The 26,586-nt window shown below is 51.1% G+C and overlaps 2 protein-coding genes across 2 annotated transcripts; both read left to right on the top strand.

Annotated features, from left to right (window-relative positions):
* Positions 1-2,748: 2,748 nt before the first annotated feature.
* LOC116448239 (fatty-acid amide hydrolase 1-like) lies at positions 2,749-11,254 on the top strand. Its single transcript, XM_032118379.1, has 15 exons — positions 2,749-3,083; positions 4,125-4,238; positions 4,956-5,099; positions 5,402-5,535; positions 6,548-6,754; positions 7,156-7,196; positions 7,741-7,865; positions 8,032-8,157; positions 8,380-8,477; positions 8,849-8,948; positions 9,253-9,293; positions 9,677-9,716; positions 10,262-10,370; positions 10,681-10,826; positions 10,916-11,254. The coding sequence occupies exons 1-15, from the start codon at positions 2,919-2,921 to the stop codon at positions 11,042-11,044; spliced, it is 1,719 nt and encodes a 572-aa protein (XP_031974270.1). The 5' UTR covers positions 2,749-2,918; the 3' UTR covers positions 11,045-11,254.
* Positions 11,255-13,751: 2,497 nt separating this feature from the next.
* LOC116448299 (vitamin D3 hydroxylase-associated protein) lies at positions 13,752-25,469 on the top strand. Its single transcript, XM_032118533.1, has 15 exons — positions 13,752-14,248; positions 15,220-15,333; positions 15,673-15,816; positions 16,176-16,309; positions 16,585-16,791; positions 17,312-17,352; positions 17,947-18,071; positions 18,440-18,565; positions 19,276-19,373; positions 19,854-19,953; positions 20,509-20,552; positions 21,703-21,742; positions 23,848-23,956; positions 24,779-24,924; positions 25,196-25,469. The coding sequence occupies exons 1-15, from the start codon at positions 14,039-14,041 to the stop codon at positions 25,322-25,324; spliced, it is 1,767 nt and encodes a 588-aa protein (XP_031974424.1). The 5' UTR covers positions 13,752-14,038; the 3' UTR covers positions 25,325-25,469.
* The last annotated feature ends 1,117 nt before the right edge of the window (positions 25,470-26,586 follow it).

Here is a 26,586-nt window from a genome sequence, read left to right as displayed (position 1 = left end):
AAGGAGAGGAGAAACAAAGCAAGAAGGCCTGCTGGCAGTTGTAAATGTAGCTTGAACCTTCTTCAAGAGAGCCAGATCCCAGGAAGCAGGTGACTGGCAGTTGGTGGCAGGAGCAGGTGTTTAATCTCTGGGAAACAGTCTAAAAGCAGTGAGGTGAAATGGAAGAACAGAAGTGTAAAATTCCTCGGTGAATAGTGAACAGTCTCTTTTCCTCCTTGGAAGAGTAAATGAAATCAGCTGTAGGAGACCAACAGGAGATGCTGCTTCCCTACAGCACACGGATAAGGCATGGATGCTGGGAGTGCCAGAATCGGATTGCTTCACACAAGAAATATCTGTGTGAGCACACAGCTATTAGTCACTCCAACCTAACCTCTGGCTTGAGGAGTCACAGCATTCCGGATGCCAGGAAACAACACCAAGGAAAATACCGCTGCATATTTGCCGTGCTCTTGGCACTGCTCTGGTGTCAGGTGAACAGGAACTAGCTGGCCCTTCAGCCCCAGCCAGTCTGGCTGACCGTGAGTGATCTGTCACAGATAGAAGAACATGACAACTCTGTGCCCCTCCTTCGGTAACTGCAGGGTTGCAGCATCTCTGGGATGTGGTGGCACCCACCCAGTCACAGCTCTGTGGACACAGGGATGGGTATGAGCAATGGGGAAAGAAGCCATCAGAGATCCAGGAGATCCTTTCATCCTCCCTTAGCCACAGGCTCCAGCCCTGCCAGGCAGTGGAGGAGGAGCAGGGGTAGGATCAATCCTCAATTCCAGCACTCCAAGATTCAAGCCCCATTTGCAGTAGCATATGGGCGGCCCTATGGATGTAATAGCAGAAAAATGCACTTGCTCATCTGACAAGAACACACCAGTGTCCCAAAAGGACATCAGGGCATCACTTGCCCCACAAGCCAGCAGCTGGCCGCCACCCCAGCCCATGGGGAACAAGACCAAACCCATTTTACCTCTGTTAGCCAGGCCAAGGCACATCCACCCGGACAGGGCGTCCCCAGCCACCTCCTGCGTACGCTGGCGCTCCACGTCCAGTGCCATCTGCTGGCCCATCTCTGCTGGCAGCTGGGCCACAGCACAGACCTGCTGCGTTTTGGGATTTCCCACACCCTGAGTTAACCTTCTGGAGCTGGCTGGCCCCAGCAGAGACCCAAGCCTTACCACTGTCCTGCTTGATGTTTCAACCCCACCTATTCACCCCCACACACTTCCCCGGGAAAGGGGAGAAGGAGAGTCTCCGGCAGCAGCTCCTGGAGGCACAGGTGCTCCAGGCATAATTCTTCTACTATGTTTTCTTCCCTTTCACAAACTGAACTGCAGAAGTTGAAAAAAATGTTCCTGCATGAGAGATTTTGAGCAGGATTTAAATTAGGGGGAAGAAGGCTGGAGAAGTAATTTTGTCTTCCACAAGAACTAATTTTACTTCTGTCTCTCCAAAGTTCACCACCTTTCTTGTTCTCGTGTTGAAAGACCTCAGTGCACAAGGTTTTACAGCCTGCAAGGGAACAGCCCCATCTTGGCATTGTGCTGCTATGGGGTGAGATGAGTGCAGGAGCCTGGAGCCTACAGGGTGAGAAAGGAGGAAAGGGGAGATAGGGATCACAGTGTATGCTCTTGCCAGCCTGGAGCTTATTACATCCTCCTGACTCATGGGAAGGGCACTCCTGCCAACTCACTCCTCTCTTTTGAATAGACAGCAGTGCCCTTGGGAGTTTGCAACCTTGTATAACTCTGTGAGCCCTACAGCCTGAAAAAGGGCAGGGAGAGGGAAGGGAAAAAAGAAGTAAACGAAAAAAAACTGCTGGGAAAACTGCTGTTCTTGCATGTGATTTCCTTGACGCAGACAACAGGCAGCTGCATATCCTCAGAGCAAGAAGGCCATCGAGTTCATGCAGGGCTGAGTATTTTTGAGGCTTCAACACCCTTCAGCGAAGAGCCCCAGGACATGGAGTGCATCCAGCACACCCCAGGACATTGTGGATGCACAGCACAGCAGCTCCCTCCGAGGGTGCTGCCAGAGTAGCCCTCAGATGGTGAAGACTGAAATAAATAAAGCCAGTGGCCTGAGAAGTAACGCCAGGAAAATCGAGTCTGGGTGCATCTAGCTCCACCACATTTTCTAGCTCAGCATCTGCCCTGGGGTGGCTTAGGAACAGCACATCCTGCTGGGAAGTGAGAAAACATCCCAGATCCTTCCCAACAGGTTTTTCACAATCCTATGGGCAGTATCTAAAATGGATAGCTTGAAATATTTTCTGACAAACTTTTGGAAGTCGTGGAGGGGTTTTTTTTAAGGACAGACCCCTTGTGGGGCTGGTGATGAAGAAATTATTTTGGCGTTTCCCTCAAAACGGAGTGCAAGGCCGCAGAGCAGGGATGCCAGACATCGCTGTTAGGAGCCGCGGCACTCTGCAAAGCACAGGCACACCCATGCTCTGCCAGTGACAAGTGAACTCCGCTGGGCACAGCCTGCGACATTCATTGTTTCTTTTTCCCACACAGCCGCTTGGCTCCAGGAAATGCACCAGAGTCGGGTACCTTTGGGACTCCCCTCCCGTGCTGCCTCGATCCTCCAAGCCAAGACTGTTCCCAGAGGGGCTGAAAAATTACGGGGAGATCGAACCCTCCCTCGGCGAACGGCAAAACCAAATAAACCTTATCAGATAGAGACCACCCAGCACAGGGAGGGGCGAGCTGTCATCCAGCAGCTTTTCCTGCTCCCGGACCTCCCTCTCCCTGCCCGCGCGGCGCTCGCACGGCAGCAAACCGGTTAAATCCCTGTCCGGCTCGGAATCCCGCCCAGGTTTTGCCTCGCTCTCCCCGCGGGCGGCGGGCGGGTGCCCGTGCCGAGCCGGGCGGGGCCGAGCGGGGTGCGGGGGCTCGGGGTGCCGCTGCCGCAGCCCGGCCATGCGGGTGCCGCTGCCCGCCCTGCTCGGCGGCTCGGCCCTGCTGCTGCTGCTGCTGCGATGGCGGCGGCGCCGGGCGCTCTGGAGGAAGGTGGCGGAGGCGCAGGAGCGGCAGGAGCGCAGCCTGGTGCGGATGGAGGCGGCGGCGCGGCGTTTTCGGGAGCAGGTGAGTGAGTGCCGGCAGCCGCGGCCCCTGCTCCATCCCCGCGGCGGCAGCTCCTCCCCTGGGCCCCCTCCCCGTCGCGTACCCTGTGCTGCCCTCCCTGCGAGGAGCAGCTGCTCGCCCGGCTGTCAGGTGCTCTCCCGGCTCCTTATATGGACCCGCGGGGATTTAGTGTCATTATTTATTTTCCCTACGTCAGTGTGTGCGCGTACACCTGAGCATCGCGGCGATCGCAGGGATGGGGAGGAAACGCTGTCTGGGGCAGCGGGAGACGACCCGTTATCTCGGTAACAGTCCCAGGCAGCGAGGAGGGGAAAATCCCTGTCTGAAAGCTTCCCGGCCCCGTCGCCGGGGAGGAAGGCTCAGGCTGGTTGAGGAGGCAGCAGGAAGAGGCGACAGGCGATGTGTTATCAGCAGAGGCCAAAGTGCAGCCGCGGCTGCAGGCAGGGATGCGGTGGTGCCCCGAGATCCCGGCAGGCAGCCCGGCCGGCTCGCTCAGGTTCAGAGTCCAGCTCGAGGCGTGGGGTTTGATGTGTTTTGCATGGTGTTTAGTAGGTGGTGAGGAAAGCTCTGCTGACCCAAAAATGACTAGCCAAGGGGCTCCCTGGTTATTGCACTTCCCTGAGCAAATATCATGGTGGTGCGAGAAGAGCTGGCTCCGGTTCTGGTTTCATTCCTTGATGGAACAATGTTTATAACCATGACACCAACTCCCACTGTAATTCAGCAAGAGCATTGCACTAAGCTGTTCCCCCAGGCCTAGCCATGACCTATCTGAACAAGGCTGCATGAAAGGCTTTAATTTATTCAGCAGGTGCTTGGTGTGACTGGTCTGAACAGGAAGAAAGGCTGAGAAAGCCCAGGCCAGTACTGGCCCTGAGGGTTTCACACTGTGCTCAGTGGTGTCAGGTAGAGCAGGATGTGGTCCTTCAGCGACTAAATGGCAGATATTTTTTGGGTGAGTTACAGAGGGCACCAAGGAGAAAGGAGGAAGCCATCAGCTGAACTAGAGGTGTGACATTGCCTGTTCAACCTTTCCCATAGCATCCTTCTGTGAACATGGTCTCCATCCTCTCTCTGCCGTTGCCGGAGCTCTCCAAGAAACTCCGAGATGGCTCCCTCCCTCCGGACCACGTCTTCTATGCCTATGTGGGCAAGGTGAGGAGCAAGGGTGGCGGGGCAGCATCTCACCCACGGTGGGGCTGGCTTTTTTTGGGAGGAGCCTAGCACAAGGTTCAAACCGGGCTCAAATGCTGCTGAGCTGTCGCTGCTCACTGGTACGTGATGGCCCCTTGTGTGGTTTTCTGTGAATGGTTAGAGAGCTGGGCACCTGGCTGCCATAGCTTTCAGCTTGGTTTGGAGGAAGAAGGACCAGCAAGCAGCATCTGCAGAGCCCATACCTTTCTGGGAGAGCCCACCCCTTCCCTAGGGCAGATATGCCTGTAGGGAAGATGCAGAATGCTGTTGTCACCCCTCCATCTCCAAATGGATTGTTAAACCTCAAAAAGTCAGTGTTCATGTTCATTCTCTACTTTTGCCATAAAGTTCTGATCACTTCCTGGGTTCCCTCTTTGGGATTATCATTTGTGCCACCCCAGAAGCTCAAACAAGAGAATAGTGCGTGGTATTCATCTGAGCTGAGTACCTCCCTTCATCAAGCACAAGCTGGTGCTATGGCCCCCCTGTGTCCAGAAATAATCTTGGAGTTTGGCATGAAAATGGCTTGAAAAGTATCAGTAAGGGCTGCCCTGATACCGACTGCTTAGACGGGGAGGTGGAAAAGGGGGAAGAGGCAGGTGTCCTTGGCAGAACAGAGGTCATTGTGCAGCACCATGGGCTGTGACTCACCTGTGGGCTTTGCCTGCTTTCCCCAAGGCCCTCCAAATCGCCACAGAAACCAACTGCATCACGGAGTTCCTGCAGGAAAGCGAGACCCAGCTCCGGAAAGCCAAGCTGATGGAGAAGCAAGGTCTGCTCTATGGGGTGCCAGTCAGCATCAAAGACTCCATCGACTGCCAGGTACTGCCAGCACGATTCCGCCTGTATTCCGAAATCCCTGTGGGTTGAAGTTTGGTGGTGGGGGGAGGTTTGACCTCAGCACATGGCTTGACTTTGTCTTAGCTGATGTGGGATGGGCTGCCTGGGCAGGGGAGCCTGTCTCCCATGTGAGCCAACAAAGGGTGTTCAGATTTGCCATCAACATGTGTGTGATGGGTGGGTTGTTTGAGGTGCATGTATGTGCTTAAATATATAGATAAAAGTACAGAGGTAGGGAGAACTGCAGTCCTCCATCTGAAAACCTCATTGTCCTCTTTTCCCAGGGTCATGATTCCACGTTGGGGTTCATAAAAAACCTCAACAAACCCGCAGCAGAGGACAGCGTGGTGGTGCAGGTGCTCAAGAGACAGGGGGCAATTCCATTTGTCAAAACCAATGTTCCCCAGTCCCTCATCAGGTAGGTGGGTGCTCTGTTCCCTCAGCATAGCAGCAGTGCTCCCTTCCCCTTCTCGAGGGAGGGTTTCTATCTGGTCTCATTCTCATTTCCCACTTCTTTTTATATAACAACACCTGGTCCCCATTCTTTGTGTCTATAAGTTTCACATTGAAAAGTAAACACATTTACACTGAGGATGAAAATTAACTCTAGTTCCACATGAAATAAAGAAGCAGAAGAGGAGGAGGAGAGGAGAGAAACTGTTGCCCTTCTGTCCTATGCTGGGTGGTTTTAAATCACTTTTCTTTTTATCTTTTTTTAAATTAACGTCTCAGAGATGATCCTATTAACTCTAGAGTGCACACACATATTCATGGAAGGAGAAGCTAGTTAAACTAACAGCCTCAAATTATTCTGCCCCCAAACCTCCTGCTCTATCTGGCAAGACCACTCTTGGTGTCACTGATATGTGGTGAGCTCACGTGTGCTCTGCTGGACAGCCGGAGTGTCCCTGCGTCCTGCCAAGTGAGCTCTGGCAGCGCTCCTCTGTGGGTGACCATTGCCCAAACCCTATGAAATGCCTTCCTTAAGGTGATGTGGCAATGACCGACCATAGTTCAAAAAAGCCACACAAAGAGGTTGCCCCGGGGATTATGAGATTTTGCCCCAGCTTCTGAGGAAGTCCAGTGTAAATATCTCTGCAGTTGGCATTTGGCCTGGTCTCAAGCAAGGGCTGAGCTTTGGGTGTCCTGTGACACGCAAGACTGCCTCAACAGGGAGGCTTTCCAGGAGGATTGTGCTGCCAGAGGTTCTCTCTGGGATAGGTTTAATGACACTGAAATTAGCTGTTATTGAGTCCAGAGCATGGGACCACCAGGAAAAGGCTCATGGTCTTCACCACCACAGTAAATGATGTCAGTGTAACAACTAGTGAACTACCTGATTACCTTCTCAAGGTCTTCTAGTAGTGACTAGGCTCCACAGCAGCAGATACCTGCATTCCTCATTGCAATCTCTCTCTCTCTCTCTTCAGCTATGACTGCAAGAACTTAATCTTTGGTCAGACGTGCAACCCTCTGCTCTACACCAGAACCCCTGGAGGCTCCTCTGGTGGAGAAGGAGCACTTGTAGGAGGTGGTGGGTCCATCTTGGGCATTGGGACAGATGTAGGAGGGAGCCTACGTTTTCCTGCTGCCTTCTGTGGGATCTGTGCAATCAAACCCACTGGGAACAGACTCAGGTACTATGAGAAATGCAGCGATGTCTCTGGGTGACACCCACTCCACCAGCCACTGTGCTGGGATGCTCCTACTCCTGTGGGCCAGGGAAGCTCGGGAGGAACTGGGAAGGGCTGGTTTATCCCTGCCTGGGCATTTTCTGGGGCATCTATGAAGGGAAGCACTGGTTCCCAGAACAGAGATGGGGAGGCCTCTCCAATTGCATGCTAAGGGGATGGTTGTTCCTGACTGACAGGGCCTAAATCTGTCAGGCCTAGGCTGAGTGTCTGTTGGGCTTCCCCTCGGCTCTTCCTTCTGCCAACCTTCACTTCTGCAGTTTTAATTGATACTTGCTACTGCTTAAAGCCTTTTCCTTCAATGAAAACTACTCAGCTGCCGTATTTTGTGTCTCTTTTCTTTACAGCAAAAGAGGAGTAATGGCTGGAGTCGTTGGGCAGAAGGCAGGTAGGAGTTATGTCTGTCCCGCAGCAGCAGGGCAGTGGTGAGAAGGATCCTCAGCTGGGTATGGAGGACTTTCTCCATAACCTTTAGAGAGAAGCAGGTTCCCTTTCAGGGATTTTTTCAGAGAGCTGCCCCCATACTGTGAATTCTGAGAAACTGAAATGCGCGTGAGCTGAGAGGAGCAGTTTGTGTAGCATAAACCACAACACAACCTGTTACCCACAAGGTGTGGCCTTGTCTGTCACTGCTTTGTGGGGGTGGGATTAGCAGTCAAAGGGAGTGTCTGATGTTGTCCTCATGTCATGATTGACAAAGCTTTTTGTTTATTTTTTTTTTAAATCATGAAATGGAGATGCCAGGGCGCATGTTAATGGATAACAGCTCTGGGTCATAACGATGGACCTGTGGGTGGGAAGACACTTGTGGGTATCCCCTGCCCAATTCTTAAAGAGGAACTGTTGCCAATACTAAATTAAGATAAAACAATGCCAAGAGGTCCTGGTTTTGCAGGACGTACCCTTGAATGCTCTCTTGTGGTCTCTTCCAGTGGCTGCAGCAGTGGGACCACTGGCAAAAGATGTGGAGAGCCTGGCGCTGTGCCTGCGGGCGCTCCTGAGCGAGGACATGTTCAGCCTGGACAGCACAGTGCCGCCCCTCCCCTTCAATGAAGAGGTGGGGACCTCCAAGGGGCCAGAGGTCTCTGGGGAGAGCTGCAGGCTGAGAACACCTGACCCGTGGGTGGGCGAGGCAAATGCTGCTCTCCAGACTCGCCCCGTGGTGTGGGTGTGCTGCTGGCTCCGCTGGCACCCTTCCAGCCAGCTTCTCCCTCTCCCTGCAGGTGTATTCCAGCACAAAACCCCTCCGCGTTGGCTACTATGAAACCGATTTCTTCACCATGCCCAGCCCGGCCATGAGACGCGCTGTCCGCGAGACCAAGCAGCTCTTGGAGGAGGCCGGCCACACGGTAGGGGCCTTGGGGCTGCTTCGACAGGGGGGCAAGCCCATCCTGTGTCTTCTGACTCAGCAGTTGTTGCTAAAAGGAAAAACATTGTTTTCAGGGAAGGATGGAGGTTTTCCTGTGGGCTTGTCAGGAAATCCTCAGCCCAGCTCAGCCTGTTTCAAGCCCTCAATGGCTTGTCCCACACAGTGCCTGTGCCACTGATACCTTCCTCTGTTGTCCTTCCAGCTGGTGCCCTTTGAACTCACAAATGTGGACTGCGTGGTCTTTAGCTACTGTGTCAGGGGAATGTTTGCAGATGGAGGCAGATCCTTTGTCAAGAAATTGTAAGTATGGCCTGGAACGGTTTGGTGGGATTGGTGCCTGTCTATAAAAATCCTCCCTAGGGTCTGGCTGGAATCTGGATACAGGTAGCAGACCTAGTGGATGTAGGTAGTGGCTGGTAGGCACTGGGCAGGGGTTTAACATTAAGTGATTCAGCTGCACCTTGGTTCTCTTTGGGATTGTTTCCAGCTTTGGAAGGAGGCTGGGAGCTGATATCCTATAAATGCTGTGAGAATCAAGTGTTGCCCACCAGAATGGAGCAAACCTCTTTTTGTCACCTAGATATGCTGTTCAGAGGGGTTGGCCTGGGAAAAGCTGATCTGCTGTGATTGCTCCCTACCACTGCTCAGCTAAACCCCCCTCTCCCTTTCAGCGAAGGGGAGATGGAGAAAGGCGGCACGGGGCTGCTGTTCTGGCTGGCAAAGGCACCACACTGGCTGAAAACTCTCCTCTCCTGGATTGCCAAACCTTTCGTAAGGTCCATTTCTTTCTAGTGTAGACAGAGTTAAGCTATATGTGGATAACTTGTCTCCCATTGCAGTAAGGCTTTCTCATAAAGAAGTCTCTGGGCATTGCTTCCTGGCTGTGCTGAGACACATCTCCAAACTGGAGTGATGCTATTTCTCTTCCTTCTCTCCCCTCTTTGGGGAAAATCCACAAGTCCTCCCTGCACACTGAGTAAACAAACAGCTTGTATTTGTCACTGAGCTGTCTCAGAGGACGGAGCTGGGATTCATAGAAATTATTTTCCTTTTTTTTTTACTTTCTCCTGCTCAGGTGCCTCGATTTTCAAGTATCGTAAGAAGCATGAAAGAAAAGTGAGTAAATCTGAGGTTGAGCAAATGTGTGAAGATTTGTTTTGCAGCAGTGTTTGCTACATTATTGGTACTGCTGCAGCTGCACGTGTCTGAGAGAATGCAAAGCAGGAAATGCAAGGGTGGGAGCAAACTGAGAGCAGTTTGTGTCAACACCATAACCCTGCTGGGTTTGGAAAACTGTTTCTAAATTGAGGGTGAGAATGAGAGCAGGGGTCACAGCCTTTTGCTCAGGAAGAGGATGAAGCCTGTAGGAATGAAATACGGTGTTTGCTTCAGCACTGGTTAATGCATCCATCATGCCAAGAGGTAGGGACCCCATAAGGCAGAAAGAAGGTGTATACACAGGGAAGGATGCCTTTCATTGCGTTTGTGTCCTTTTACAGCACAGTGGATGAAGTCTGGAGTCTTCATCATGAAATCGAGGTAAAGTATTGCAGTTTGGGGTTAAATAGTTTTTGTTTGATTTCTCTTTGGGAAGGGGCAGATTCAGCACTCACCAAGGTCAGGAGATTATTGGGTCCCTGGTGATGTAAGGTGGGAACACGTCACTCCTCAACAGATCTCACTTGGGTGTGCAAGTTCTCAGCACATTTAAAGGTTAGGACAACACGTAGGCAAGTTCATGATGCTAAATCAGACTGGAATTTTTGACACCTGCATATAAAAATGTAGATCATCAGACTTGCTTTTATTTCCCTTCTGGTTTTCCAAAGACCCATGCCCATGTCCCAAGTCACCATGTGCCCGTGCACTCAGTCTTTGCCCACCTCCAGTTTACCAGGGAGAAGGTGCTTTGTAAGCTGGGAGGAATATTGTCCAGGCAGCAAAGCACTGCTGGGTTTTAGCAGGATCAGGCCTGATGTAGCCTGTTGGCTGCTCCCAGGGAGGGACCAAGAGCCCAGCTGGACACCCTGGCACCCTGGGACGGTACATCCACCCCACTGACCACCAGCACATTTCCTCCTCAGGACTTTTGCCACCAGTTCATTGCCCAGTGGAAAAAGCTGAATCTGGATGTCATGCTGTGTCCCATGCTGGGCCCGGCTTTCGGCATCGGCTACCCTGCAAAACTCTCAGGTAGGACACTGACAGGGGACCTTTGCCGTGGCACTGTGCCAGTATCCATGAGCAGCCTTCCTCCTCCCCTTGCATCCCCAGGGTGCTGGCCAGCAGTAGGAAGAGCTCAGCTCTCAGGACAGCTGCGGCCCAGCCCACGGGGAGCACCCGGAACACGCCCCTGGTGTAATGGGAGCCAAAGGGCGACTTCCATCCCTCAGCCCCTGAGTTCCCAGTACAAGTGCCCCGGTAGCTGGAATCCTGCGTACACAGAGGGGGGTGAAGGCTTTCCCTGCGCAGGCTGGCACTGCAAGCTCCCCCTCTCTCCCAGTGGCAGTCAGCTACACCATGCTCTACAACGCCCTGGACTTCCCTGCTGGTGTTGTCCCTGTCACGCTGGTGACGGATGAGGACGAGGAGGAGCTGAAGGGCTACAAGGGATACTATCAGGACTGGTGGGACCGGACCCTGGTGAAGGTGAGTGGTGCCAGGCTCTCCAGGAGCACGAGCTCTCCCATCCCTTCCCCTGGACGTCCCCAAGCCCTCTCCCTCTCTCTGTGCCACAGGCTTTCCGGGGCAGTGTGGGGATGCCCGTGGCCGTGCAGTGCGTGGCCTTGCCGTGGCAGGAGGAGCTGTGCCTGCGCTTCATGAAGGAGGTGGAGACCCTCAGCCTGAAGAAGAACAGTTTCTTCTGAGCCCCGGGCGCTCAGCCGGAGCAGGATTCCAGCTAACACCAGCGTGGGCCATCCTTTGGTGTGGCCCACAGGACTCTTGTTCCCCTCAGTGAGGATGCAGTGATGGCTGGGCTGGCTGCTGGCTTTGGGGGCGAGGGGAAAGCAAAGCGAGCTCTGATGTGGTGGAGCTCTTCCAATCATTGTCCTAATACAGTACTTCTTATTATCTGAGTCAGTTATTTCAAGTCTGTGTTTGCGTGTGGGGTTGGGGTGGATTTTAACCACCCCAGGGAAATACAAGAACATGATCTTTCTCTTACAGATGGGGAAACTGGGGTGTGGGGTGTCTTCTGTCCAAGATGCTGAGACTACTACTTGGAGTGCTGTAGAAACAGGGATTTTCCCCTCTGCTCTCAGCTCCCTGAGGATGAAATCTGGCATTTTCCCTAGCACAGACCAGCAGTGAGAAGGGAAAGCTGAGCCTGCGTGCAGACTCTGGCAAGCATGGAGGGAGCTGTGGCCCACTTCCCACAGCATAGGGCTGCTGGCACCCTGCACAGCCTGAAGGAGAGATTATGGAATCACAGAAGAGTTTGGGTTGCAAAGGGCCTTAGAGATCATCTCATTCTAATCCCCTTCCATGGGCAAGGACACCTTCCACTAGACCACATTGCTCAGAGCCCCACCCAGCCAGGTCTTGAACACTGCCAGGAATGAGGCATCCACAGCTTCTCTGGGCAACCTGTGCCAGGACCTCACCACCTCCAAGGAAAGAATTTCTTATATCTTACCTAAATCCACTCCCTTTCAGTTTGAAGCCTGCATTGAGCAGCATGCCAGGGTCAGATGGACAGCAGACAGCCTGCCCTGCACACCTTCTCCTCCCATTTAGCCCATGCCAGGTTTTCCAGCAGGATTTTCCAGCCACTGATGGCCACTGGCGCTGGGATTGGCAGCGGTGGCTGCCCCCGGCAGGTTTCCAAGGGTGTTCCAGAAAGGAATTTCACAATGCTAAAGTGTTTTCCCAATGCAGGGATGTCAAAAGCAGATGGTAACAAAGCTCTGGCAGGATTAATGTTTGGGTTTTTAATGTATTATTGTAGTTTAAACCAGAGCCATGAAAACCATGGAGTGTTTTCAAGGGCTGGGATAGTTTATCACAGCCACGGAGAAATCAGCTCCCAAGGACCCCCATTCTTTATCAGCAGGCTTTGAGAACAGGAGGGAGGGAGCTCCAGGCATCCCATGACTGAATGCTGTGTAAAGCCAAGCCCAGAAGAGCCTCAGTGGGGTTACAGGTGCTTTCTGCCCACACAGAAAATGCTGGATGGAGTTATATGTTTACTTTAAAATTCAAGCCCGGAGGACTTTTCCCAGGAAAGGCAGTGCCACCTGCACCTCTGCTCCCAGAGCCAAGCACCACTTCACTGTTAGCTTAATCACTCTCTCCCTGGCACAGAGGTGGGCAGGGTGCAGGACTCCAAACCATGCAGCAACCAGTGAACCTGAACCTGTAATTATTCCTCACTGGAAGCCCTGAGCAAAGCTCTCCAGCAAACTCACAACCTTGGGACAGTGCACCAGGCAGGGCCGGAGCTGCTGGGTGGCTCTGGGGACTTGAAGCTGCCACAAGGGCCAGCTGCAGGCTGCTCCCAGCCCAGCCTGGGCAGCAAGAGGTTGGTGTGAATGGCAGCACTGAAGCACTCAAGGCTGGGATGGGGCAGTGAAGACCAGTCAGTGGGGAGATGTTGGTGACATCCACACTGAGTTGTTTGGTTCATTTTGCTGCCCGCCCTGTCCAAATAGGGAGGATTGTCCTCAGTTTTCCAGTCAGCAGGTTCTCTGCAAGGTCTCACGTCTTCCCCAAGCTTCCTCCCTGCTGCCACAGGAATAGCCCATGGGACATGTCTGTAACAGGCAAGAAGGTAAAATGATACAGCAGCACGACTGCTGGCTTCTGTCCCTGAGCACGACCTCTCCACCAGAGAGCAATGGTTACCCTGGATGCTCTCCCCTTACAAGCTGTGCTACCCCGCTGCCTGGAGCAGAGCCAGTGTCTCTCCAGATATAGGGGGGTGGCCTTGCCTCTTGGCGATGAGCTCTCAGAGGCATCCCCTGTCCCTTCCCTGTGGGCTTGCAGATGATTGAGAACTGAGAGAAGCTTAATTTTTTCAGCCTCTCCTTTTTGCATTGAGCCACAGGACAGTCCTGGGCAGGGGGAGCACCCGTGGCAAGGGGCAGCTGCTAAGACTACATGGTCCAGCTCCTTTGCATTCTGCTGGCTGGAGGATGGGTTAAAAACAGCAGAGCAGACTCTGGATCCATCAGAGGGGATTTCCCAAAAGTGCTCAATCTCTGATTCAGGTTGGAAAATGACTTTTCAAAGGGGCTGGGCTTGAAAATGATACAGAGCAGTCATACTCCTTGAAGGCATCTTCAGATAGTTCCTTCCACACTGCGCTTCCAGAGTCACTGTTGCACCTTCATTCTCTTGGTTCTCCTGTGCTCCCACCTCTCCACAGGGGCCGTTTCTCTCCCTGCATGAGGTTCCCCAGGACAAGCAGAACGATATTTCCCAGGCTCACAGGGCTGCAGGTGAGGCTGCCTGAGCAACAGGGATGACAGCTGAGCACCTCTAGTTAATGGGCTTAAGTGTTCATTAACTATTACATGTGGGTATAGCAGGGCTAGCACAGAGCTGGGCTTTGCTGGCACTCAGGTACAGCCACAGCCTCTGGCTGGGGGAGACACAGCCTTGGGGACACCCCAGCCTTGGGGATGCCCCCCAGACTGAGTAAGCTGAGCACACTGCTCTGCAGCCTGACCCACAACGCTGCTCCAGCAGCCAGACCCTTTCAAAGTCCACAGTCTGGAAAGTCCATTCCTGGGCTTTGTTAAAGCAACTCTGCTTCAGAGCTGATCCTGCGCAGCAGGCGAGCGCAGAGGCTGCATTCGTCAGCCCTCCGACGAGAAGGTGAAAGCCAGGTGTCTGCAGCTGGACCTGAGAGACAAGTCATGACCCAAGAGCGACTGTGGCAGGTCCTGGATCCATCCTGGGCAGACCCTCGCACCCTCTTGGCTCTGCTCTGCAGCTCAGCTGCAGCTGTGGTGCTTCTGAAACGGCTGGGATGGAGGCAGGTCCAGCAGAAGATGGATGAGGCAAGGAGGTCTCGGGATCTGGCCCTGGAGAGGATGGAGAAGGCAGCTCGCAGGCTTAAGCAAGAGGTAGGTTTGGGGTATATGCGAGGAAGGGATTATATTTTGGATAACCAGAGAAATGGGGGAGCTCTGATCAGTCCCTCTGTGAATGGTGGCTGGGGCACAGGCACGTTTTGGAGCATCTCCAACCCAATGTTTTTTGAGGGTCGTCACTCTCCATTGTCTCAAAAGGCCCTCCCATAAAAGACAGTGTAAATTAAGTATTCCTCAATACAGACACATTGAGGAAATCCTGAGGATGAAAGAAAGATTGGAGCTTGGGACCTTCTCAATCAGATCACCACCTCAAACCTCCCTGTGTCCTTTCTCCTCATCCATCCCTACTGCCAAGCCTTTCCTCTCCCGTCCCCTTACCTCTGCCTCTCCATAGGGATCTGTCTGCCCCATCATCCTCAAAGTACAAGAGGGCTTCACATCCCTCCAACATCTGCACATAAGTGACCAAAAGCCATTTCCTCCTGCCCATGCCCAGGTAAAGAAGCACCTGGATTTGAGGAGGTCAGTCCCTTGGAATTGTCTTAAACCCCTAAGAAATACCTCCTGCTATTCTTTTCTTGGAAGACAGCTTGCAAACAGCCCACACTTTTTTTTCCATGTTAATGATAAATTTCGTAAAACTTTAGCTGGTTAAACTGCTATTCAGTGAGTTGGAGTTAGAAGGGGAGTGAAGGCCTGTAGAAGAGTAAATAGAGACAGGTCAAACCACTCTTACAGGTTCATGCAACTCTCCAATCAAGGTACAGTTTTCTGCCTGTTTTGGTTTTATGAACTAAGACTCAGAAAATTCCCAGTCAGCAAATTCCCCACTCCAGCACACACAGTGCTCTGTGGGAGGTCTGCATGTCTACAGGGCATATCTCCTAAAATTTTCCACTCAAGGTGATGGCTGGGCAGATATTAGAATTGAGTATCTGCAGCCTTAACCAACCTCTTCTGTCTTTTTCCTCCCTCTGTACCCAATTTTCCACCCATTGCAGAACTCAGACACCCAGACCTCACACATCCTCTCACTGACAATGGTGGAGCTGGTAGAGAAGCTGAAGGCGGGGTCCCTGTCCCCAGAAAGTGTCCTCTACTCCTACATGGACAAAGTGAGTGATACCTCCAGCATGGCAGAGATGCTGCAGGACTCTCCTGCAGTGGGACTTTCAAATTAAAAATCAGCTCGTTTGCTGAGAGAACCAGCAACACTGGGGATTACAATTTGTTAGTACTGTGATGTCTGAAGGGTGGCTTACAGGCAAATATGCATAGGACAGAGATCCAGGGCAGAAAAATATCTCAGAAATAAACATCCAAAGTTTATAGGTAAGATCTGAATAATAAATGCTGAAGTTTTGAGGAGCTTGAAAATTTAGCTTGAAAACTCAATATGTAATGTCTCCTTCCATCCATTCATCTGTCTTGCTGCTCTTCTCTGTTCTGGAGAGGCTTTGGAGGTGAATCGGGAGGTGAACTGCGTGACAGACTTCATTCATGGATGTGAGGGTCAGCTCCAGGAACTGAAGAAGCAAAAGGAGAAGGGGCTGCTTTATGGCATTCCCATCAGCATCAAGGACCACATTAACTGCAAGGTACAGCCCCAATTCCTCTGCCTTTTGCCTTGGGTCTGGGAGCAGGCCAGGATTTCCCATCCTCATCAGGACTGGCTAAGAATTCCCTCAGACAAGGATGTTCTGGATCCAATATTGTGGGACCAGCAAACCTACCTTTGAAAATTTTGATGAAAATTTTGATGAAAATTTTGTTTTCTGCAGAAGTTTCTAGCCCATTCTGATCTGGTTTTCCCTGGGATAGTCAGGTCCTGTTCTGCCTCTGAGAAAAGTTAGGTGGGAACTGTGTCACAAGAGGCATCACGACTTACGTCTGGTTTTGTCACAGCTCCAAACAGCATTTCTCCTGCACCTAAAGAGCTTTGTTTCCCATCCCCAAGGGCCACATCTCCTCCGGAGGGATGGTCAAATTTCTGGGCCAAGTGAAGGAAGAAGACAGCGTCATTGTCCAGGTTCTAAAGCACCAGGGGGCAATCCCCTTTGTGAAAACCAACATCCCGCAGACCATGATAAAGTAATGGCATGTTTGCCTTCATGGGAACACTGTGACACGTGCCTCTCACCATCCAAGCTAATCACACACGTTAATTGCCTCCTTACTTGGATCTAAAAGGATTTCTCTTGTATTTGATGCCTCTTTCTTCTCTGATTCAGCTGTCTCAACAAATCTACTTCATGCTGATTCTACCTTAATTCCACACCCATCCCTGCACGGGTGCTCTATGCCCTGTGTTTATGGTTTGCAAAGGCACAAGTACCTCACTCACCTGCTGATCTTCCTCTCCCCAGCTATGACTGCAGCAACCTCATCTTTGGCCAGACCTTGAACCCCCTCAACCACCAGAAGAGCCCCGGGGGCTCCTCGGGTGGGGAGGGAGCTCTGATTGCAGGGGGAGGCTCCATCCTGGGCATCGGCTCGGATGTGGCCGGCAGCATCCGCCTGCCCTCCAGCTTCTGTGGGCTCTGTGGCCTCAAACCCACAGGCAACAGGATCAGGTACGTGCCCACTTCTGTCCTCTTCTTCCACCCACTGCAGAGGCTGCAAGGTGTCCCCCACAGGGCATCAAACTTGTAGTAGTGCCCATGGTTTCCCCCAGGGTTAAGTTAGCATTGAACTTGCTCTATTAATGACACAAGATGACTTCAATCTGTATGACACCAAAGACTTACTAAGTTTTTAATAGCCCTGGCCAAGAAGCTGAAAGCAAATACTACAGGATGATCTCTTTTTCAGATGTTTCCCAGCCCTTGCTTTGCTTGTAAGAGTTTTCTGTTTATCAGAGGCGGATTGCCCATAGATAAGGAATTAGTTGCAGCAGGGGAAAGAGATGATAAATACTGTCCCTAGCAGCTTCCAGACCATGTAAATCTTCCTCCTAGCCTAGGAAGTGTCAAGTCTTTGCGGGAACTTTTGCCCGTCTAGATTTGACTGAGGGCAAATGGGAAGTTTGCAGCTCAGCGTGGTGACCTGCCTTACAGAGCTGCTGCTAATCTGCTTCTCCCATTATGTTCCCAGCAAACAGGGAGCTGTTTCTCCTCTCATAGGAATGCAGTCAGGTAAGTCCATGATGACACGTTACTATGTCAAACCTCTGCCTCTTACATCTCCTACTATTGAGATGCCAGCAAGGGTGCTTGCTGTGCCCTGTGCCTCATGGCCAGCCGAAGCAGTGACCTACTAAAGCACCCTCCTGTTACGACATTTTGCACCATTTGCTGTGTTCTGGGTTGTGGCCAGTGTTGGCTGAACCTCAGCAGGATGAAATCAATGCAGTGATGGAATGGAACCAGGCAGTGCAATGCCTATCAGGAGAGGTGTGAGATGTGCATCCCAAAGACCTGGGATGTCTCACTGGAGATGCTGCCAGGAGACTCTGGCAGCCGCAGCTGCCCTCAGGCAGCATTGGCAAGAAGGCTGCAGCCATCCCTCCTCGTGCCTGCAGAACCCTGGCCCAGGAGGTCATTAGGCTCATTAGGCTGCCTCTGCTCTGACAGATCCTCCCTGCTGGACCTCCTTGCTCGTTACACTCATTCCCCTCATTCCTCACTCCTCTTCCCTGACCTGAAACTCCCCCATGCTGGAGCCCTACCAGTAACTATGAGACAGCAGCAGCCCATCTGGCTGCAGTGACAGCCCCTTTGTGCTCACAGTGACGGCGATGCTGGGGCCCATGGCGAGGGACGTGGACAGCCTGGCCCTGTGCATGAAGGCGCTGCTCTGCCAGCAGATGTTCCAGCTGGACCCCACCGTGCCCCCCATCCCCTTTGATGAGGAGGTAAGGCTCAGAGGCGCTCCCATGTCTCCATCTGCCCAGCAACAAAGAACGATCTCTGGAGATTCCCATCTGGTTTCATGTCCTGAGATAGCAAAGGATCCAGGGAAACACACATCCTTGTGGACAGGGGACACCCAGCATGAGTGACCCCCAAGGAGCAGCCACACAGCAGGGCTGGCAGGCAGGAGGTGGTGTCGGAAAGACTGTACCAAGGATCAGTGTGTTCTGGACAGCACTGCTTTTCACCAGCCCTCTAGCTCCCACCATTCCCCCAACCCAGGAGAGCTCAGCTGGTGCCTCCCTGAGCCCTGGGAACAGTCCAGCCTTGTGCTTCTCCTGGCTGCAAGTCATGACTCCTCTCCTCGCAGGTTTACACCAGCTCAAAGCCTCTTCACATCGGGTACTACGAAGAAGATGGTTACTTCCAGCCCTCGCCCAGCATGAAACGGGCTGTCCAGCACACAAGGAAGCTCCTCCAGGATGCAGGGCACACGGTGGGTTTCCATGCCTGTGCTTGCCTGGAGCTGTTACCCTGGTCCTCACAAAGTCTGGACAAATCACTTTCCATCTCCGCTTCTGCTCCCTGTAAAAGAGAAAGGCAAATGCAACAGCTTGTTTTCCAAACTGGAGTGACCTTACTTATATTTCTGGCCTAGCAGATGTGATAATTATGTTCAGATATCTCCAAGTTACCCCAAGCACTGTTTTTTCCATAATGCTTGGTGTTCCTGCAAATATCAAACTCACAACAGTTTCCATGACCCCTCAGCTGTTTACACAGCTTACAGATTTCTTAGTGGGTAGGTGGGAAGGAGGCTGGAGCAGTTGACCCTCCAGGGACTTCTTTTAGCCTACATTTTTCTGTGGTTCCACCAGTGGAGATTTCTATATGGGAGTTGTTCCAGCGATGCAAATTAATTTTAAAAATTGGTGGTTTGAAGTTTCTAAGAATTCTTCTCTAATGTGTGGAGGAGTGGAGCCTGTGCCAGCTCCCAGTATGTGTTAATGCCTTGGATAGGAAAATGGGAAAGGACAGCAGGCAGATGAAAATGAGGTCTTGCTGTCCTGGAGCAGCAAAGGAAGGTGTACATTTCTCACCACTTCTCACTGACCTCTGGTGACCACTGGTGAGGCAGGGAGGCTCACAGAAGGCTCTGAGTCATTCACCTTTGCTGCCTGTTGGACAGGGATGGTTCTCTTGCAGCTCATTCCCTTTGCCCCGCCCAAGATCGACTACGTGGTGGATGAGCTGTTCACCAGAGGGATTTTCTCGGATGGGGCCGCCCACCTGGTGGACTGCTTGTGAGTAAACCCCCATTGGGGTGTGGGCTGTGAAACCTGGAACTGTGAGGCCAGTGGCTGCACCCAGAGCGTTTGTATCGTGGGTGCAAACCGAGTCATGAGCAGCAGAGGAGCAGTTTCTGGCAGGATGACTTTAGCATGAGCAGCAACCAGTCCTCGTGCACAGGTAACATGATGGGTGCCCACCCAGCCACTCTCTCACCTCGGCATGCCCAGGGCTGTGCTTTGCACCACTGTAAAGATCTCCAGAGCTTTTATGGCCCTGATGACACAGGCAGTAAAATATTGATTTACTTGTAACTTCTGCAATGAGCATTTCCACCTCAGCATCTCTTGTTCAGTGTTTTCCATTGAAACAGGCAGATTTTGTCTTCTAGCACCACCCCCCCAAGACAAACCCTGCCTTGGGAGCAGCACTGCTGTTGCTATCACTCTGGTACAGGTGACTTGTCCTGACTTTTTCACTCTCCGCCCTTCCAGCAAAGGAGACATCGTGGATCCCAGCCTGAAATCCCAGTTCAACACCTACAGGCTTCCTGCTCTGGTGAAAAGGACCTTGGCTATTATTTTGAAGCCCATAGTAAGTGTGTGGGCATGTCTCACCTGTGTGGCATGAAATCTGCAAGGTGGGGAGGTTCTTTGTGCGGGAAGGAAAATTGTACCACCCAGGAATGCTTGGCTGCTTCATGCTAAGTGCCTGATGGGCTTCCTAGGGAAGTATATTTAATCCCTAAACCCAGGCTGAATTTATCAATTGAGTCTGACAGCCTTTGTGGCATTTTTGCTTGGGGAGGTTGAAATATGATCCTTTCTCAGGAAACCTGTGAGCATACAGCTCATCCAGCAATGAGCTCCAGGAGAATGGATATCACTAGCAAGGATCTAAACAGCTTTCCCACATCCGGAAGATGCTCTCCAGGACTAGTAATGTGGTCTAGAGCCTTATTTGTATGGGTTGTTGTCATTAAACATGTAAATTAATGTGGGAGTAAACCCACTTCACTGGAACTGGCCTGTTCTTCAGAGCCACTTCTGCTAGGACAAGACAGATGCCCAAAATGCAGTCGCAGGGTAGCCAGCTATTCCAGCTGCATTGTTGTTGACTAAACCGAAGTTTTTCTCTTCCCTCCTAAAGTACCCACGAATTGCCCGGGACCTCAGCGCTCTCTGTGGAGTGGGGTAAGACACTCTGAGGTAGCTCTGGAGAAAGGGGATGTGCTTGGCTGTGCCCACCCATGCATGCAGGTAGATGCCAGCTGGCTGTGTGTGCAAAGCCCTGCCACGGGGCTGCGTGGCACGGGCTGAGCCAGGTGAGTGTGTGCTGCCTCTGCACCAGCTGGGCTCAGCACCGGCTTACCCAGGGCTGTTCAGCCAGAGTTGTTTGAAGAGCTTAGGCATCTTCAGAGTGACAGAGCTGGGATGACTCCATGGAGGTCAGCACAGGGAGATGTGGGTTGTTTTCCCCATCAGGTGGTACCCACAGCACCAAATGCCAAGTTAATGCAGAGGTCTCTGCTTGCATGTACGGTGTGGTGTGAGTTACCTGCACCTCCAGAAGAGGCACAGGCACACCAAACTGACAGTGATGCCATGAAGATTTTTGCCTTTTCTTTTATACCCGTTATACCTTTTTACAGCTTCTGTATTCCTAGTGCTTTTTGCCTACATTCTTGGACTTGTTTGTTAAGCTAAGAGACTAAACATTTTAGAAGCTTCGTAGCTAGGGATCAGTGTGCCCCAGACCCCAAGGTCCTCTCCAGAACATATTCTGTAAACCAAGATAGAACCATCCAGGGGAAGGTTCCTTGGGGAGGGGGGGCTCACTTGAACCTCTCATTGGGGAATCTTTGATAGATATGCTAATTAGAAAAGCCTATAATGTTATACCCAATGTTGGGCACACACACACACACACACACACGACACACGGAAGAAGAGAGACAGAGACACAGGGAAAGACTCGGTGGGGTACATCTTGATGCATATGACCTGGATGTGTACACCTAAGGATCCTTAAGAATAAATACCAAGGTAAAATCCCTTTTCCCCTTCTAACCGTGTATGCCTCTTGATTTTAAGACCAGGAAAAGGCATCAACAGCAAATGAATTTAGAAGACTGATTTTTATCCAGGTCTTCTGGCATGCTTTAACAAAAGCTCTTTTGATGTACCCGTAAGCACGTGTGCACCAGGGGAATCAGCTGGGTGGTACCATTGCTTGTTCCTAGAAGGGTCATGCAGTTACCATAAAAATGGACTGTCTGGGCATTTTCTTAATAGTTTTCTGTTGCCACAGTCACAAAGCTCATTAATTCTGCCACCTTTCCAGATCTGCCAAAAACCTCTGGGATCAGCATGGAGCAGTGGGGGTAATGTGACTTTTATCTTATTTTCCTTACTATAGTGAGAGGTTTACAAAGCTTCTAAGCAATTGTTTTGCACTCTGTGATGGACTTGGGGTTGAAAATTATTCATCTTCCTTTGCCCTGCATTGTCTAAACAAAAACAGAATAGGAACAGCCACTAAAGATGAGGCTTCATTTTGTCTTTTCTGCCTCTTGGTGTGAATTCTTCATTTCAGGTATTAGGTGTTATTGTCGTGAGCTAAGGTCATGCTTGAACTATCAAGCAGAGATATTAGGAGTCCAAAATTGTGTTCTTGAACTCTGTGACTTAGGTGGTTTTCTTATGAACTCTTTTGAGATCAGGAACCTCAGACAGGAAGTTTTTTCCTGGACAACTGCATCCAGTGCTGCCGCAAACTGACCAAGTTCCTCTTTTAAACCAATTTAGTTTTATGCTTGCATTTGTTTTTATTGACTGGCTCCTCTCCTCCCTGCTCTGATGGTTGGAAACCTTCATGTTTCCTGTGCTCTTTATTCCCTTCCAGTTTATCCTCATTTTATTTTTGTCCTTCAGTTTAAATAGCACCTCTCCTCTCTGGTATTTTCCACTGCCTCCGTCTATTTATAGAGAGTATCCTCTTTCAGCTGGTGTTTTGCAATGCTGAAGAGGCTGTTTTGGTGTCCTCCCACAAGGCAGGATCTGTGTTCCCTGGGACACCCTCACAACCCTCCATGAGGAGAAACATCCCCCCAGCCTGCACCACCAGCCTTTATCAGTGCCAATCACTCCATGGATGTGCACTCTGGTCTGACAAATTATAGGGTAGAGAAAAAACTCCTAAAAAGCTGCCTGGTCACTGGTGGGAGTGTTTGAAATAAAATGGGCATGGGGTTTTTCTTAAGGTGAAAACAGATTCCTCTTCCACTCCCAAAAAAACCCCCACAGAAAACCAAACCTAACAAGTAAACATAAAAAACCCAAGACAGACAAATCAACAAAAACCACACAAAAAAGAGCCACCATCCAAAAAAAAAAAAAAACCCTCCCAAAGGAAGCCAAAAAGAAAACACTTTAGAAGGTTTGAAGGCTTCAAAGATATTTTGAATTGTTGTAGCTCCATGAAACCATATTCACATGTTTTCATCTACTGCAAACAAGAGCTGATTCAAAACTTTTGGCTAGTGACCAGCTTTTCTCTCAGAAAAAAAAATTTAAAAAAAAAATCAGGTTAGCTGCAGTGACTGTGTTTCCTGGAAACACATCTCATTTGTTGAACTTTCAGCAGGAAGGATCTCAGAGTGCAGGTGGAAATTGAGGTCAGACTAAAAAATAGCTCCAAGGCCAGATCTTTTGTGAGAGTGCTGGAAGATTCTTGTACAGAAAACTTGCTGTGAAAAGGTTGTGCAGGACAGGGGCTGGGCCATGATGGGACAGATGTGTCCCTGTAGCCAGAAAACGGCTGCAAAAACAACCATACTGTGGTTCCACCCATGTCTGTTTGCTGAGACAAAGTGGAACATCTCTTTGAGCGTGGATTCATTCGTTGCCTGATGTTCAGCACAGCTGTGCCAAACCAGACTACAGGTCTGGGTCTCTCTTGGAGCTGCAGTACAATCCTGAAGCTGTGCCTCCTGCATTGTGGGGGATGTCCTGCCCAAATGTCTCTTGCTGCTTCCTTTCCTTACCTGTATCCTCATGCAGAGTGAAAGAAGGTTTTGTGGAAGTATTTTGGATTCATATCTTCTAATATTTCTACCAGAATAACCAAAGCTTTTAGGAAATGTGACTTTTTAGTCATCTAAACAAACTGCTGTTGATCTCCACTCAATATAATTCTAAAACAAAGCTGTTCATAGAAAGGACTGGGTTAATACTCAAAGAAATCAGTTCTGAAACACACACCTAGCATTAATGTCTAGGTCTGGGCAGCACATGGTATTCTGACAGGAAACCTAAAAGTAGAAGAATAAAATCCCTTGACCTTTTCAAAGCACAGCTCAGATTTTATCCTTAATATTTTTTTGTTGTATCCAGGAAGGCTTTCTTCTTCCTTTTCCTCTCTGTCAACATTGATCCACCACTGCTGTCCAGCAGACACCTCTGTCACCTCCTCTGCCTTTCCTTCCAGGCTTACCGCACCGAATTCATTGCCAAATGGAGGGAGCTAAGGCTGGATGTGATCCTTTGTCCCGTGCTGGGACCAGCCTTCAACCATGGCTACGCTGGGAAGCTCTTTGGTAACATCCCCTGAGGAATCCCTGCACACACCCACGGTGGTATCTGTGGGCAGAGCTGCAGCAGGATGCTTGGGTCCCTTGGGCATTCCCCAAACCACGCACGGTGCTCGCTCTCCCCTCTGTGGAAGAAAGCAAAGGAGAGGCCTCTGGGTGGGTCTTCCCACACCCACCCCTCGTCTGAGCTGCAGATGTTTGGATTATTATGGGCAGCAATTAGTGGTCACTCTGTCCCCGTTGTTCAGTGGTGAGTTTTCTCTGTTTTTCTGCTGCAGAAAGCCGCAGAGCTACTCCTGCAGCAGAGAGTGGCAGTGAGGACAGCTGTGGTAAGCTTTGCTACAGGCTCTTGTGGATGCAGCTCTCTCACACTTCCCAAGACCCTGCAAACAGCAGGAAGGCTCATTGCGTGTGACTTGCAGAAAAAGGTGGTTTTTTATAGCTTCCAGCACACAGTCAGGGTCCTCCATCCCTCTAGCAATGACCTTTTGGGATCCAAAATCCCCACGATGGTGTTTCATACCTGGACATCAGGAATATCTTGGAGAGATAGCTGGGATTTTTCCCCAGGGATAGATGCAGACTCTGAATTGGTCCCTCCCAGAGCACATCTAATCTCCACACGAGTGACAGGTGAAAGCACAGGTCACTCTCTGATCCCTGGTATCCAAACATCTCCATCAAAAGTCCCTTTGAGGCAGCACATTTTCAGGGCCTCCTTGGCACCAGCAACTTCAGCCTGTAATTCCTGCAACTCAAGTTATCATCTGAAGGTCTTTGCTGGCCCAGCACATTAAATTTTGCCATTTTGCATGCTCTGTATTCCAGCTGCGACCTCCTACACCAATTTGTACAACGTGTTAAACTTCCCTGCTGGGGTGGTGCCGGTCAGCACTGTCACGAGAGCCGACGAAGAAGAACTGAAGCATTACCGAGGGCACTACGGAGACCCTTGGGACAAGAGGCTGAAAGAGGTCAGCAGGAAAAGACCTTAAGCCTCAGCAGAAGATTATGACTGGCAGAGTGACACCTCTGGGACATTGTCCCAAGGCGTGTCTACATCCCCTAATGAGAGTGGGAGCTTGTTTAGCAGCCCAGTTCGCATCCACTGTTTCAGTACCCTGTGGTGCAGCAGGGCTGGTGTTTGTCAGCCTGGGAGCTGTGCCCTCACTTGTCTTCCTCTGCCCTCCCTTCCTGCCATGTCCCGTGCCTGCCCTGACTCAGCACTGTCCTTAACTTTTGCAGGCTGTGGAAGGAGCCGTGGGGCTGCCCGTGGCCGTGCAGTGCGTGGCTCTGCCCTGGCAGGAGGAGCTGTGCCTGCGCTTCATGAAGGAGGTCGAGACTCTTGCCCACGGCACGAAGAGAAATGTGTGATTTCTGGGAGCCAGCCTCCAATGTGATGGCTTTTCATTCCCTGCCCTTCGCTCCATATGAAGCAAAGTAGATAGTAAGCTGAAGACTCTGAACTAATGTTTCAATAAAGTGGCACTAAATTTGCTTTTAAAATAGTCAGCAAAAATCCCGTCTCTGTCTAAATTGTCCTTCATTGTTAAACTGAGTCAAAAAAACAAAAGAAAGGACTGAGAGTTAATGCTGGATCAAAGGGATACAATAACAACAGTTTCATGACATCTGTTATATGCTGTGAGACCAAAGAGCTGTTTATTGCGTTATTTTACTTCCAACTGTGGGCAGGAGCAGATATTTGTGGGAGAGTATAACCTGGTAAGTGCAGGATTCCCACCCTGGCTGTGCCATTGTTTGGCCAAGGGACTTTTTGGCAAAGACTTGCAGTCAGCCCATGGGTTTAAATAGCTGCCAAGAGAGCTCTCCTCCACAAACTTGTCCGCTTCCTGAACTCATTTTCTGTCTAGATCTCCACACCACCCAGAAGTTTAGCTGTGCAGGGAGTAGTGCAAAGCTTAATATTCTCTGTTTAACCATAAGCTGTGAGAAATGTTGACTGGTCTATCACCACTGCTGTTCCTCATTATTTCTTCCAGTTAAGCAATGGGAAGAGATGGGGGTTTATTGCCGACAAACGCTTAGGGAAAACGAGAAAGAATTTCTGTGGCTATGCTTAGACCATTCCACTCTTGGGTGTTTCCAACAACACTGTGACGATTGTGTGCTGTTTCTTGGCCCATCCTTCACTCTCAAGGTGGAGGAAGAGGCTGGAGGAGAAAGTGGGAGTGGTGAAGGAGATGCTTTGAATAAGCAAGTGTGTGTTGAAACAAGGCACGCTCATTAGCGACGATCATTAGGGTGATTCTTTCCCCAAGCCTGCAGGCAAAGGGAGAGAGGCAAGGGGTGACACTGCCCCTGGTACTCATCTGCCTCCCCGGGGCTGTTCGGGGATGCTGCAGTCACCCAGCTGCCTGCCGTGGCCACCAGCAGGTCTGAGTCACAGAGCGAGCGTGACAGTCACACAGCCTGACTCACCACCCTCTGACCCCAGCGGAGCCGGAGGAAGCTCCATGGCACACCTTGCTCCGAGGAGATGCCCTGCCTCTGCAGGATTGCTGCCGGGGGCACCAGCCACGGAACCCCTGCCTGGGGGGAGCCTGTGGAATGACTGTGACCCTCTCAGGCCAGGAGCAAAGGGTCTTTAGCTGAACTCTCATAGGGAAGATGGG

The sequence above is a fragment of the Corvus moneduloides genome, chromosome 9, assembly GCF_009650955.1.
Source record: "Corvus moneduloides isolate bCorMon1 chromosome 9, bCorMon1.pri, whole genome shotgun sequence".
Lineage (NCBI taxonomy): Eukaryota > Metazoa > Chordata > Aves > Passeriformes > Corvidae > Corvus > Corvus moneduloides.
The sequence above is the reverse complement of the archived record's forward strand: the minus strand, read 5'-3'. Positions and strand labels throughout refer to the sequence as shown.

Coding starts and splice junctions, on each gene's coding strand:
- LOC116448239 (XM_032118379.1), top strand. CDS start 2,919: ATGCGGGTGCCGCTGCCCGCCCTGCTCGGCGGCTCGGCCCTGCTGCTG. Junction 7,866..8,031: donor CCCTCCCCTTCAATGAAGAG/GTGGGGACCTCC, acceptor CTCTCCCTGCAG/GTGTATTCCAGCACAAAACC. Junction 9,294..9,676: donor GTAAGAAGCATGAAAGAAAA/GTGAGTAAATCT, acceptor GTCCTTTTACAG/CACAGTGGATGAAGTCTGGA.
- LOC116448299 (XM_032118533.1), top strand. CDS start 14,039: ATGACCCAAGAGCGACTGTGGCAGGTCCTGGATCCATCCTGGGCAGAC. Junction 15,817..16,175: donor AGGACCACATTAACTGCAAG/GTACAGCCCCAA, acceptor CCCATCCCCAAG/GGCCACATCTCCTCCGGAGG. Junction 19,954..20,508: donor CTATTATTTTGAAGCCCATA/GTAAGTGTGTGG, acceptor TCCCTCCTAAAG/TACCCACGAATTGCCCGGGA.